Below are 14,222 nucleotides of genomic sequence, written 5' to 3'. Positions count from 1 at the left end.
TCTCAGCGCTCGCTGGCTGACAATATGAAAGACATTATGCTCTACATAACCACATTAGGGAGCCACAAACACAATAAAAGCGGGGCAAAGAGCATAAAACATGGTGAGCAAATGGATGGAGGAGGGGAGGAACAGAGAAGTGAGTGTAAAGAGGGGTCTCACTGGGGGCCCGAGAGGCGAGGAGGAAACATGGCATGTCAATAGTCAGGCTACCTTGAGAGAGAACTGGTACATGGGGTGGATTTTATTGAGGTCGTTCATTATGAAGTACAATAAGGAAGCCCGTGCTGCTGCTAGTCGGTAGTGCTCCCGAGCCTCATTGATTTTGGCCTCTGTCACCTTGGCTTCTTTCACCTACAGTAAAGACAGCGCAAACACAAACGGAATCACACACACAGACACCAGCACACATCTGCACAGATACACTCAGGGGTTCATCAATCAGCTAATGATGAAATTGTGCACCATCCAATAAAACATCCTGAGTGAAGAGCAGAGCTATTCCAATTTCACGGTTCCAGCCAAAATGTTCTCACTGCGTGGAACACGACAATTATGTGCCTTTTTTTTGTTTTTTTTTTAAGCAAATGCCTGCGCAATTACGTTTAAGAATGAACATCTGCAAAGGCAGCGCTCATCTCCTCACTGACAGAAGGCACACTCTCACATCATCATACAGTACTTTCTCACAAGTGCTCTGAAGTATCAGAAAGTAATTCTCCCCCAGCAGAGATAACCTGACAGGATCTGATTTACTCTAAAAAAAGAGACAAAGCAAGAGAGGAAGAGAGAAGGGATTAACGTCTGCTAATTACTGTGTAAATATTTTGTACAAGTGGATTACCAATGAAATACTTACTGGGTACCTGCAAGCAGAGACAAGGGAAGACGTGCAGAGAATAAGGGGTTAAACATTTGTATTAAGGGGGATCCTGGAATTCATTTACAATGTAAAAGTGCTTTCTAAAATGACTTACTAAATAAGGACAGGGCACAGACAGGAGACTAGCCTGTATGTCCTCTTACAATAGGTAAATAACAAGAAGGCAAACAATGTGTGGCAGTTTGACTTAATAAAATAATCATGACAAACTTCAGCATAAAATATGGTAAATTTGACTTTCACACATGAGAAAAAAAAACTACTACAATAGCCACATAAATATTCCAAATAATGACATTGTCACACAGAATACCATTACTTGATATATGTCGGATGTAAAGAAGAGCCTACATGCATTTTGGGTATGGGGATCGCAAGAGAGTATCATGCTAGTGAGCCTCGGCGAGCAAATCCCTGCTGGGGATGTACATTTTGAGTTTTCAGGAGCAAAGTCTCAGTACTGATGTTTTTTTCCTCCATATGTTTATAGAGATGAATATACAAAATCTACAACCAAAAGCATAAGTTGTTTTTTTTAAGTACTAAAAAAATGTAAAATTTACAAAATGCAGAACAATATAAACAACAACAAAACAAAACCCCCCATAAAAACCCCCAAAACAAAATACCACCTCTCTGCGGCGCCAAAATGAGGTCAGGAGAGGGGGCACAGCCACCCTTATACAACCACTGACCCCCTCCCACCCAGAAAATGATCAAAATCAACTGGCCTTTATGTGCTGTTTTTAAAGCCGCTGAAAATGTGGCTTGAAATAGCAAGAATACACATATTATATCACAGAGTGTCTCATTAGGTATCTCCAAAAATCTGATTGAAAATAAATGTTCCCAACTATTACTATTCTCATTCTAACATAGTTGTCAACATAGTTTTTGACTAGCCTATACGCTACAAAGGCATAACAAAATTCCTGAAATTCAGTTATGGATTTTGCCTTTAGTGTGCCACCACATTGACAGTGTCCCCATATGGCCACGTTCTTGAAAACTTTCTGGGGGTGACACTGACCAGTTGAGGAGGAGAAATCAGCTGCAAAGCACAAATTGTTTAAACCGATTTCACTAGCCCCATAAATTCAGGAAATCATATGATGTTTTGTGTGAGTGTGCAGTTATTTGTTTCCTTTGAAATAAATAAGGAAAAAGAAGGAACACTACACTGTAATTACAGCATAAATGGTCCCAACATGGGAACAGGTTTATTTTCCCAATTTTTCTTATCTTGTTACTCTGTAACATTGTTATTGTACCCCATCCCTCCTAAACACAAAGTTGTATCCCCTTACGCCCTAAAGTATTTGTATCTGCTCCTGTATTTATATGTTTGTTCCAGTATAGGTACTAGGGATGGGGATGGTTATTTTTTATTGATACTGATACTATTATTGAGACTCCTTAACAATCTGATTCTTTATCGCTACCACTACCGATTCTATTATTCAATTATTTTGTGGAAATGAAATGGAACCTCGTTTATTTAGCTTACTAGCTCTTACCCTGCCAATTACAACTTGAAATTCAACATTGGATTGCTATTTTTAACTGAAGGGACTTGCTACAAAGTTTAGGTGTGCTTACCACTGCTGCTGTGAGTGGATGATCTTGAAGACTGTGCTGACTGTGCAGCAGCAGCAGCTGAGAGTTAAACGAGTTTTTTAACCTGAAAACAGTCAAAGGTACTGCATTTAGGTTAATTTGATGCACATTAGATGTATGCAGACCAACAATTGGACAAACGGTGTGGCCTGACTTGAGATGTCAGCAGTATCGATAAGCTCAAATGTTTTAGGGTTTTCAAAATAGCGGAACCAGGTCCTACATAGAAACGGGTTTCGATCACCATCCCTAACAGGTACTCAGCAAGTATTTTGTAGATACCCTTTATGTACTTCATAATCTGCAGGCTGTCGTCTTAAGAGTTAAAGGTAAAGGTGTAAAGGAAAAGAAGAACAGTACCTTCTCTTCTATCTCAGCAGCGGTGCGTTTGGTCGTCTCCAGGTTTTCCACCAGTTCTGTGTCACCCAGGAAGTTCCCTGAAGCCGAGGACAAACGGGACAGCAGGTTGTCCTCCAGCGTCTTCAGAGTGATCTTGAATCCATTTTGCTGCTTTGTCAGGTCCGACTAATGAACACACAAACACACACACAAAAAAATTCAATTTGATAGATTTCACATGTCAGAGCAGAGGATTTCTCAGATACATGCTTGTTGTCAGGTTTCCCTCTCTGGCCTTATCATCATAATCGGAGGCGGTGGGAGATGTTCAAGGTGTGGGTCAATATGAGGACATGAATACTGAAGGGTACCTCAAAGGCAGAGGTAATCAATATGCTCTGCATTGGCTATCTGGACCCATGAAGGGAAGCGCTCTGGGCTGGATTAGCCAGCTTCCGTCTGGTTGCCGACATCAAACCTCTGCAGAGCGACCTAACCCTCCATGTGATGAGACCGTCGATTCCAGCAAGGGGGGAAGGTGCTTTGATGGTGAACTACACACACACACACACACACACACACACACACACACACACACACACACACACACACACACACACACGCGAACACATCATGCAACAAACACACACACATGAACACATCATGCAACAAACACACACACCTATGAACCATCTTGTACAAGACATTATGTACTCAATTATGAACTGATACACACAGAATCTGCACACACACGCACACACACACACACACACACACACACACACACACAGCTCATTCATAGTAGCTTTAATTCACACCTCATCATATGGATTAGTGCACCCCGTCCTCTAATAAAACTTGAACTCAGTTTTTTTTCAGTCTTTGTTCTGTCTGACAAAAAACAAAAGTATCTGACAGAAACTTTTACTTTTTTCAAAGCCGGCCGTTGCGAGGCGTCGGGAGAACAAAGTCGACGGGGCACGCTTGCTTCTTTTTATTGCTTCATCCTGCTTTGTCCTTCATTACAGTCTGTTGCAGCTCCACGTTTCTGCTCGATAATGACTTTGCTTTATTGAAGTTTCCCTTAATAGAAGCCTCTGTGACCTTTGAATTGTTGTAATTACGGGAGGGTGGGCTGTTGTGAGATTTGCCCACTCTGGTGTTGTCGGTGGCTGATAACAGGCGAGGTTTTTTTTTTTTTTGAGTGACGTGATCCTCCCGACAGACGGTGGTAATAGGTTTGAGGCGGCGCTGCTTCCTCCCCTGTGTAAGCACCAGGGAGAGCGGGGGCGGAGCTGTTCCTCCTCCCCGTGGCATAATGTTCCCATGACAAAAGACATACTTAGCTCAGATCGCACCAGGGGAGCAGATAGTTTAAGAGATCACACTGCTTAATTGGTCTCTTTATGACAGTATTTCCTATTGCGGTGATGAGAAGTATTTTACACCATTGTTAAAACTAATTGAGCCTCTGCCTTGTTAAATCCTACATGCTCTGAATTTGACGTTATTACCCACTCTGTAGTTGAAAAGTTCTCCTCTGCCAAAACTGCACAGGAGGGAAAAAAATGATGTGATTTGTGGCATTTTAAAGAAAAGACCTGATATGTGTGCGCTTGGGGAAAAATCACAGAATGGCTTTGAGTGGTGGACATTTAAACATTTGCCTGTGTGAGTCAACTGTGACCTTCTACATTGCCCGGACTCAGTGCTCCTGAGGGGAGAAAGCTATCCGCACAAAAACATTCCCAACTGGACCCAGTAATGAGTCAGTTTTTAACGATTAGCTTTCCTCTGGCACATTGTAGTTGTAATTACCCTTGCTTGGGAAAAACAAACAATTAACCAGTCAGCAGAACACTCTAATTGGGATTAAAATGAGATATTACATCTATCATTTTTTTTTTGGGCAAATGATTACTGAATGCCATGGAGCAGCCCTGTTAAGGTAATTTGGGAAGTGGAGCATTTTAGGTCTCATTAACGCGCAAGGTTTGGATAAGGACTGTGCCGGAGCAAGCACACACAAGACCGTGCACAAGGGCCGGAGGAGGGAGTTATTGTGGTAAAAGGTTGTAGACTGATCCCCCCGTGCTCCCTTTAAAAAGGCAACTTGACATTTTAAGCTCCTTAGCCCGTCTTTGGCTCGGCTAAATGAGAGCTCTTTCACCCGGTAGTCTTCTTACAGCTGAGCGCCAGCGCTAACCTCATTAAAGGTATAATGGCGCCGAGTCACTCAATGAATATAAACAGGTATCAGTCGCTATCAGTGGGATGATTGTTATCAGCTCGGGCTGTTTACTGGCAACAAAAAAGCCATTCAGCACTTCATTCTGCGGGCCTGTGTTTCAATGGGAAGGTGCTTGGAGTGTACACGGCGCTCCCCCCTCTCATCATCGCCACCACCACCCACCTTCAACTTTCAGTGTTAATTAAAATGATAAGTGAGTTCCAGATCTTGTTTTTTTCTCACCCTCCGATCTCAGTGAAATGCTAATTAAACAAGCTTCATTAAATCACATTTCACTCCTCCATTGGATTTTGCTGAGGGGACATAAGGCTTGAAATAACTCTCCATTTATTAAAAGAAAAACTGATTTGTCCGTGGATGAAAGCCTACAGGTCCGAATAAAGCGCTGCCTACACAGGCAAACAAGAACACCTCCGGAAAAACCATCAAAATGCAAATGGGATTGTGTAGTAAATCTGCTTGACCCGTTAACAGAGTGCCCACATTATCCTGCATTGTGATCTCTGAGACACCGCCATCAGCCAGATGAACTGAGAGGGATTTCTAACTCTCCTTTTCCCTTCTGCTAACAAGAGCTGCATTTAAGAACGGTGGAAGTGTGTCAATGTGTTGTCTAATTGCTGTGGTACAGTAGAGCCACCGGCTAATCCCTTTCAAACAGCTGACACGAAAAGCACAGATTGTCGATGAGACGAGCGCGAGGCATCATTAGGCGCCGAAGCTTTGATCAAGTGAATTTTTGCTTAATTATGAACATTTACATTCACTCTATACTGTGGACCTGCTGTACAGTACACAGTGTACCGAGACAAAGAGTGACCAGTTAAAGCTACAGCTGCTGACAGCTCATCAGCAGAGTGAAACAAACAGCTCCTCACAGTCAAGAGTCAACGCAACAAAGACAGGGACTTTCATGAAGAGAAAAATGCTCCTTAAAGCATCTCTTATCTGCCTCTCCTTTGATTTTTGGAGAGGTGGATGTGTGAACATAAATGAGTCCGCCAAAGTGATAAAAAAAAGGATGAAACTCCCTTGAGGATAGTATCGAGAGACATAATTACACAATTCCTGGAGCCTGATGATAAATGGAAGAGTGTCACAGGCACAGTATCCAGGGTGACTGCCATACAATGCCGAATTGTTAGTGTTTAAAGGTTCATTTGATTTTTTGATTTAGGATTAATGGATTATTGCCTTCAGGGGTGATTCATCATAGATGCTGCAGTGTAACAATCCAAGACATTCAATTATAAATACTTAATCTTTTGATATTTTCAATCATCATTCATGGTGTTAATACTTCAAACGAACAGTTCATGAAAGCTTTTGGATTTTCTATTTAAAGCTATTTGTATGGTGGGTCTTGCACAATAAGTAATGCATTTGAACAGGAAAAATGTTTGACTAAATAAATGAGTAAAACAGGTGATAACATGAAAAGTTATGGACATCAAGGTTAAACAGAAATAATCACCATATAAAATGATGTGTGCAACATAGTTTTATATTCATTAAGAAATTACAATCAAGACAGTAAGTCACTTTTGTTTAGCAGCAGCAGCACTGTTAATAAATAATGTTTCCCATAATACCCTCAGTCTGTGGAGACGAAAGCCACTATGCTGAAAAGCAATCCAGAACATACCGTAAAACTTCAAGTTAAAGCCTAGTCCCAGTTAGACATTTTGTCCCTTATACTGGTGTGGGGATGGGAATCTCTGACCACCTCACGATTTGATTCAATTACGATTCAGAAGGCTACAATTTGCTGATAAAACAATTATCGATGCAGCTTGATAATCTCGATGCTTTTTTGTGATCAATTGTTTTATTCAATTATGTTTTTATGCGTAATTTTTTTCTATACGTGATTTCTTTTTTTCTCAGTGTATTTGTAATGACCCATAATTAAATTAAACACTAAACAGATGGATTTACTTCCATTATCTTTTATTAATAAACAAATGGGAGAGATGTGTCGAGTCAAGCTTTATCATTCTCTCGATGGTTCTCTGGTTGGCAGCAACAAGTATAGCTGGCTGTTTTTCCTCCTCGTTAGGGTGGAAACGTGTTATATGGTTTCTCATGTTTGTTGTGGTCCCAAAATATTTTAGCTTAGTATGTCACAACTTGAATTAGGGCTTGGCGATTATACCTAAAATCAATATCATAATTAATTGAACATTTTGTCCTCATAGTTCACTGACACGGTTTCATTTGACCATAGTGTGTGTGTAAACATATGATGCATTGTAACTTATTAAACTATCAAGTATTAGCCTATATAAAAATTAAAAGCTCTGTGCTAGTAATCATTTGAATTGGTAAACATTTTTTTGAGTAGGCCTACTTCTCCTATAGCTGCCAACAGCCTGCCAACAGTCCCAGTGAGAGAAAGAGTGAAATTAAGGTCATGTGCTTGTGGCCCAGGCCCCAAAAACATTACATCTGCCCCTGGTAATAATAATGAGAGTTCAGCACGCGCGGCTGGAGACACGGAGCGATGCGTCCTAATGTTTCTAAATAATTCATCCAAAGTCTAATTAAACCTGAAACTAAAACAAAATAGTCTTTATAAGTCTAAAGGAGTCACTTTCCACTGAATATTCTGATGTTTGTTTATTCAGACACTTCGTTGCTGTGAGGAGAAGCTCTGCTCTGTCTGTCTGTCTCACTCTAACCGCGCAGCGTTTTCGGGTAATCAGCTGTTTGATCTGCGATAATGAAATGCTGAAAGCACACACCACACAGCTGTCAACGCAATATTCTGGAGTCAAGTTTGTTCACTTAATTACAAAGTTGTTCAAGACTTCTGCTGTGGCAGTGTTTTTGTGTGAGATTTTGTTTCGATCTCTTAAGAACGTGAGAGTCACTGCAGATGTGGTTCTATACACTCACTTTTAATTGACAGGCTGCCGGTCGAATTTCGCGTTCAACCATCTTCACAGCATGCTTCTCATGGTTGTAGGGAAGGTGTTTCTGCTGTGTACACTCAATAGAGGTGCTTCAGTTCTGACTTCTGCATTCCGCCTTTTTTGTTCCATCAACATTTCATAAAAAATTGATTTTGACATTTGTGAATCAATTCAGAATCATCCACGTCCGCATTGCAATGCATCTAAGAATCTAATATTCCCCCCACCACTACTGGACACTGGCTTTTCATTTGGGCATCTCTTCTCCTTAAACGCCTTACAAACTGTTGGCTAATTGGCTGGTGCACAACATATCTATGACAACGCACAGAACTCATCATAAACAAACAAAACACACCAATTGAGATGCATATTCCAAATGTGTTGTATACATGTTCCATGAATGCTCCTAAAACCAGGATAATATCTGCCTTTCCCACATATCTTGCTACATTTAGATAATGGCTTAATGTGGAATATCCAAAAAGAATATTTCATGACCTGAATCACATTTAGAATATTGTAATTTTCGGAATAAACACACTTTACTATTTAAGTTCAGTCTCAATAAGCTTAGTGCTCATCAAAATTGCCCTTTTTTTCAGTAAAAACTGATGGAGCCACTGTACACTTCCTGCTCAGCAACAACAGACAGACACAGTTGGTGCCTAGCTGGTTAACATAGTCTCATTTAGCAGCTAGAGAAACAAATATTGTTTTCAGAGTTTCAGATACAACTGAAGGGGATAAGAGCTAAATAGTAGAGGAGGTATTGAATTTGTACATGTTGTGTTTTCAGGTTGTTGCGCTGCCCCCAAGTGATCAAGTAGATAAATTATTATCTGTCAGATAAAGTTTCTTTGTAAAATACAATGGTTGGCAAATTAAAGCAAAATCATGAATAAATGAGACGAAAACAAAGGCAGATATTCCCATGAAATGCACAAACGCTCTCTGAATGCTTTGATGAGTATGACAATGATATGATGCATATGCTATGGCCATCAGTTACCACATCTCAACCCAACTCAACACCTACAGTATGGGAGACTTTGCAAAAACATGTCAGACAGTGCTCCCCTCCACTATCTATAAAACACCAAATAAAGGAATATCTTTTGGGGAAATGCTGTTCATCTCTCCAGCAGAATTCCATACAAGGGTCTTGGCTGTGAAGATTTTTTGTAAACTAAAAATAGTTGCATTCACATTCATGCAATAGTACCCAAAACAAATTGTCATTCTTTAAAACTTTTGCAAAGCCGATTTTTAAAGTATTTTAAATCAGGTATTGTTTACATCCTTGTTAACTAGCTAACAGACCCCTTCTATACAGTCTTTATTGGCATATTACTGTGTTCCTCCACCTTTAGATAGAGTAAAACCACTGGCTGGAATGTGTATTGCATCACCTGCATATGTATGCAATATTTGGTTGCCTGAAAAAAAGCTTTTGGTTATAGTAAAAGACCCTCTACGAAATTGGACTGCACTTTTTGTGGTATGTACCTTTCTGTTTTAAGTGTTTTAAACCTGTTTTTCACTGGTGAAACTTAGCATTATCACATTTAACCATAACTGTAAACGCAATGTGTTTACAAAGCTATCATTGAGTTCTGCCCTCCAAATATGGTCACTTGCGGCTCCAAAAAATCCAAGAGGCCATGTTCAAAATGCCAAACTCAAAACAGGAATCCACAAACCAAAAAGTGAAGTCATGGTGCCAATGTCCATTATTGTATACAGTCTATGTGCCAACCTCACAGAAAACAGCTCCAAAGAACTATTAGAGGTAAAAAACCCCACAGGCAACTTCTCATTCCAACAACTCCTCAAGAAAAAATGTGTTCAATGGAATTTCAAAAAAACTTTAGAAACTGTGAAAATATGATTAATGTTTCCAATAATAATACTGCACCTCCATGTTCTAAATGCACATGCCACGAGAGCACATAGGCACCCACACACACAGTGACACACTCTGGCACACACGCATAGACACACTTACACAGAGAGCTTTGCAGTGTCCCAGTCTCCCTAAGCAAGGGACCCAAAGCCCCATAATTATCACACATCCACTTAGTTTGCCGTTAATCAAAGGCACCAGCTGATTGTTTTGGAATCAAAGAGCCCGGACCTGCAGCCTCTTGTGATGTTTAAGACAGACGATGTTTTCTAGCAGACGTAAAGATGGGTAATGACGAGCGAGAGTGCTACGCCCGGCTTCTAGAGGCCCCTGACTCCTCTGCCTGTTCCTTTTAATTACACCTGCTCAGAAAAGATGTTAGGAGCTCAGCTCAAATGAGTCCAACGTGGAACGCTTGTTTTGTTCTCTGATAGCACCTGAAGAGTATGACAGATTCTGCTTTCATGTCTGCACAGGTTCACTTTTACATTCCTGCGATATGTCAGATAAAAAGAGATCTCAAAAAAATTGCTCATTGTTGTTAAATAGCAGAATCAGGGAGTGTATCTCTCTGCCTCCAATGACACTTTGACTTCCTCACCTTCAGCTGTTCCAGGTCAGGTCTCTCCATGCTGACCACTGCGGCCAGCAGCTGGTCCTCCAGACCGTCTCTGGTCACTGTGAAATTGATCAAGGTGCACTGGGCCTGCAGCTCCGGCTGGTAATGAGGGCTGGCCAGCTTGGTGTGCAGGATGAGGCGGAAACTGGGGTTGTACTCGCACTCCTTGTCTCCGATCTTTATATACCTGTTAAGATAAACAAGGGATGCACATTTTCTGATTGTTGAGAGTCGCTAAAAGGAAGCAAAGATTCTAAAATGGCAAGACCAAAGCAAACACGAGCTACAGGGATTCATTCAAGTATTTCACTGATTTAAAGAAGGCCCTGATATAAAACTTGGCTGTCTATGCAGTTTGAAATTAGTACTATGTGACCAGAGACAACAGATATAAGGGAGAGACAATGGGGGCTGGCCAGATTTTGTATTTCAGTTAAACAGTGAGCTAAAACATGTTTCGGAAAACATTTGAGGAGAGAAATATTAAACTCAGTAACAGAATTTTGGTTTGTATTTGATAAGCGCTGCCTAGCTTTACTGTCTGATTTAAGTTTTTTTGGACAGCGTTTTTACTGTGCAGATAGCAGTGTGGCGTCCACATCCTGTTTACAAGCTCTCGCCATTACGGTGAAACAAGGCGATAAAATCTGATTGTGAAAACATTTTTTGCAAGAAATATGCAGTGCAGTGACCTAATCTTGATTTATATTCAATAAGCACTGCCTAGTTTTACCGTTTGATTGGAGTTTGGTCTGAGTTTGAGAGACAGAGAAGGGCAGGTGTGTCTCTGAATCAGCTGTATAGTCTTTGAGTCTGTGTTGGTGGCAGAGGTTGGCCGGCAATAAGAAAATGCAGAAGTACAGCCTTTAGTTCGAGCAACAGCCCCAAGAGTCAGCAAAACACTGCTTAATGATAAAAAATAAGTCATTTGGTAAAGCACATACACATGCTACCCACATTGTTTTGATACAAAGTTAGTTAAAAATCAGTGAGGCATCCCTTTATTCACAGCAATACTAATTATGCCTCATGTCTTTGTCATGAATTTTGCTGCATTCATAAGAAGATAATTAATAATAATAAAAAAAAACTCTTTCTTATGCCCAGTACAATAATCTAGTGTCACTAATTAATGTGGGGCGGGGTCACAGGGATATATGTAGTTGCTGGGACCCTGTTGTGTGAATGAATCTTGTTTATTCATTAAGTGGTTTTTCTTCAAAACTTATCATTATTTATTTATTTATTTATCTATTTTTACTTCATTTTTCTTTCCATTTTATAAATAATTTGTTCTTTAATATACTTTAACCATCTTGTCATCTGTCATCATATGTACATGTAAGTCTTATTTGTCATGGTTTAGGTTCATGCTTTTAATGAAAAGCAGAATTAAAAGAAAAGATTATATTACAGAAAATGAAACCACAGGGCTGTGGCCTTTGTGGACATGCAATATACATACTGCTGATTAGAGTTCAACTGTATAAATTGAATGATTTAAACCAGAAACTGATCAGTTGGTGAGGATTCAATGCCACCTTCCATTCTTGCAGTCTTCCATAGTTGGCTCTCTCTGATGGCTATCAAATAACGGTGTGAACAGCACAAACAGTCCTAACTTAAGAAAATGTGTAAAAAGTCTTTACCTGCCCTTCTTAATGGTTTCTCTGCCCAGCAGAGGTCCAAGAACAGGATCCAATGTTTCCTCCAAGTTCTCTATCAGAACCACATCACCTGCTGCCAGCGCTCTCTCTATGGCATCTAAATACCTGTCAGGACAAAACAGCACCCTTCTGTCAAAATCTTTAAAAAACAAACAAATAAAAAGACACAAGCCCATTTCATCATAAAGCCTCTTACCCTCTCTGACCGATGCGGATGACGCGTAGGTTTTCACCGTATTTGGTTTTGATCCACTTGATGCCCTGCAGCTGGGGGTCCACCATAAGGGGCCAACGCTGGCAGGAAGTGAGAATTGTGGCGTTTTCAGTGGACATCCTATCAGCAGGCAGCCCCTCATTCTGCCATGTCGCAATGTCGGCGTCATCAGTCAGCATGGTCAGAGGGTCCAGGTCAGGGGTCACTGGGATGGGGACCTTACAGATGACATATCAGATGACAGTATCTTCTGAGTCGGCTAAATCTCAAAAGTGCAACAAGTTTCTGCTGTGAGTTATACAGTACAGTTTCCTAATGAACCTTTTCTCCAGTTAAAAATGAGTATGAAGCTGGAAATATACTTGATACATACTTGCAGTTAAGGTGGTTATTGTGCATGTAGGTTTTGATTTATTGTGCAGCGAAACTTGCATGTGTGCAGGGTTTGCCTTACAAACAACAGATAGACTCATACGGAGGTAAATCCTCTCAGCCACTTAAAACCAACCCTCTGTGTTTGGCGGTGTATTTATTTGCAGAGAGTCCGCCCTCGACCTGGATTTTCTTATTTTATTGTTATTTTCTGTGTTTGGGATGTTCAAATGAGGTTGGGGCTTTAAAAAAAGGTAGTGACCAAGTGCCAGACTGTAATCAGCAGACATCTAAGACGCAGTGCAGAAAAAACAGGAAGGTATTGAGGCAAAATGCTAGAGAAGAGTGACTGGCCCGGGGTGGATTTTTACTTTTGCTTGCAAGCGCGTTTTCGAACGGTAACTCACAATCCTGCATAATATAACTGTAAAGGTTTGATTTCTGTTTTTTCATGTCTTTTAAGACTGCTAAGAGATTTGTTTATCCAAGAAGCACTGAAAAAAAAGTGGAGTAACCTGCAGGACACAAACATCCACAACAAAAGAGAGGAACTGGGCAGAAGTGGACAGAGGACCAGAAAGAAAAAGAATGGAAATATTTGGAAGCAATGGGCCTCATGCAGCAACATGAGAAGTCAGCTCCAGATGTCCTAAATGATCCTAATCATCCAAACCTGCTCTTACCCAGTGTAATCTATGCTGAATCCCACGTGTTTATTAGTCACCCATTAGCACAGATAACACCCTCTAAACGAGATATGAGGGCAGGTTTTGTGACGTGCAAAAACTCTGCCACATGCACAAGACTTGAGATATGACTTTAAAAAAGGTTTTAAGAAATCTGCAGTAGTGAAATTGACAGACAGTTAAGTATTAAAAGTGAAAGTATGCACGCAAAAAGGTTTAAATAAATTTTATAAATCAAAATTCTAAAAATATTTTAAAGGAAAAGCAGCAAGTCCTCATACATACAGTACATATAAGAAGCTGGAACCATTAAGTGTTTATTGCATGAAAAATGAAAAAATAGTTGCCTAAAATCCTAATTTGTAAAGGAGTTATCATATAATAATTGTGGTTCATTCTGAGGTTTCAGTTATTACTTTCATAAGTATAATGATATAATAACCCACAGAAATGAAGCCCTTGCTGTCGCCACTGCAGAGACATAAAAACAAACGTCTGACAAATCATAGCTCTTGAGGGCTCCATATGGTATCTGTCAGCCATAACCCATCACCCATCAATGGAAAACTCAAACTCTAACTTATTAGGGATACTTTGGGATACTTATTAGGGATACTTTGCTGATTTTTAACAAGCTTTGCATCAAAACAATGTGGGTAGTAGTTGTCGATGAAGTGTGGTAGACTTCCCTCCATCTACCCAGTGCCAAGCTATAGGCTACCCCCCCTCTCTGCCAAATGACATAACTTCCGT

General features: G+C 40.4%; 1 protein-coding gene across 1 annotated transcript in view; it reads right to left on the bottom strand.

The window, feature by feature from the left end:
• Positions 1 to 14,222, bottom strand: part of dnah9 (dynein, axonemal, heavy chain 9) — a 186,454-nt gene that overhangs the window by 51,651 nt on the left and 120,581 nt on the right. Inside the window, exons 61-65 of the mRNA XM_088069941.1 lie at positions 12,394 to 12,629; positions 12,180 to 12,302; positions 10,513 to 10,717; positions 2,861 to 3,025; positions 214 to 354 (exon numbers count right to left, since the gene is read on the bottom strand). Coding sequence (XP_087926067.1) covers positions 214 to 354; positions 2,861 to 3,025; positions 10,513 to 10,717; positions 12,180 to 12,302; positions 12,394 to 12,629 — 870 coding nt within the window. The remainder of the gene's footprint in view (positions 1 to 213; positions 355 to 2,860; positions 3,026 to 10,512; positions 10,718 to 12,179; positions 12,303 to 12,393; positions 12,630 to 14,222) is intronic.

This window comes from Plectropomus leopardus, chromosome 19, assembly GCF_026936395.1.
Source record: "Plectropomus leopardus strain MGB_pleo_1.0 chromosome 19, ASM2693639v1, whole genome shotgun sequence".
Lineage (NCBI taxonomy): Eukaryota > Metazoa > Chordata > Actinopteri > Perciformes > Serranidae > Plectropomus > Plectropomus leopardus.
The sequence above is the reverse complement of the archived record's forward strand: the minus strand, read 5'-3'. Positions and strand labels throughout refer to the sequence as shown.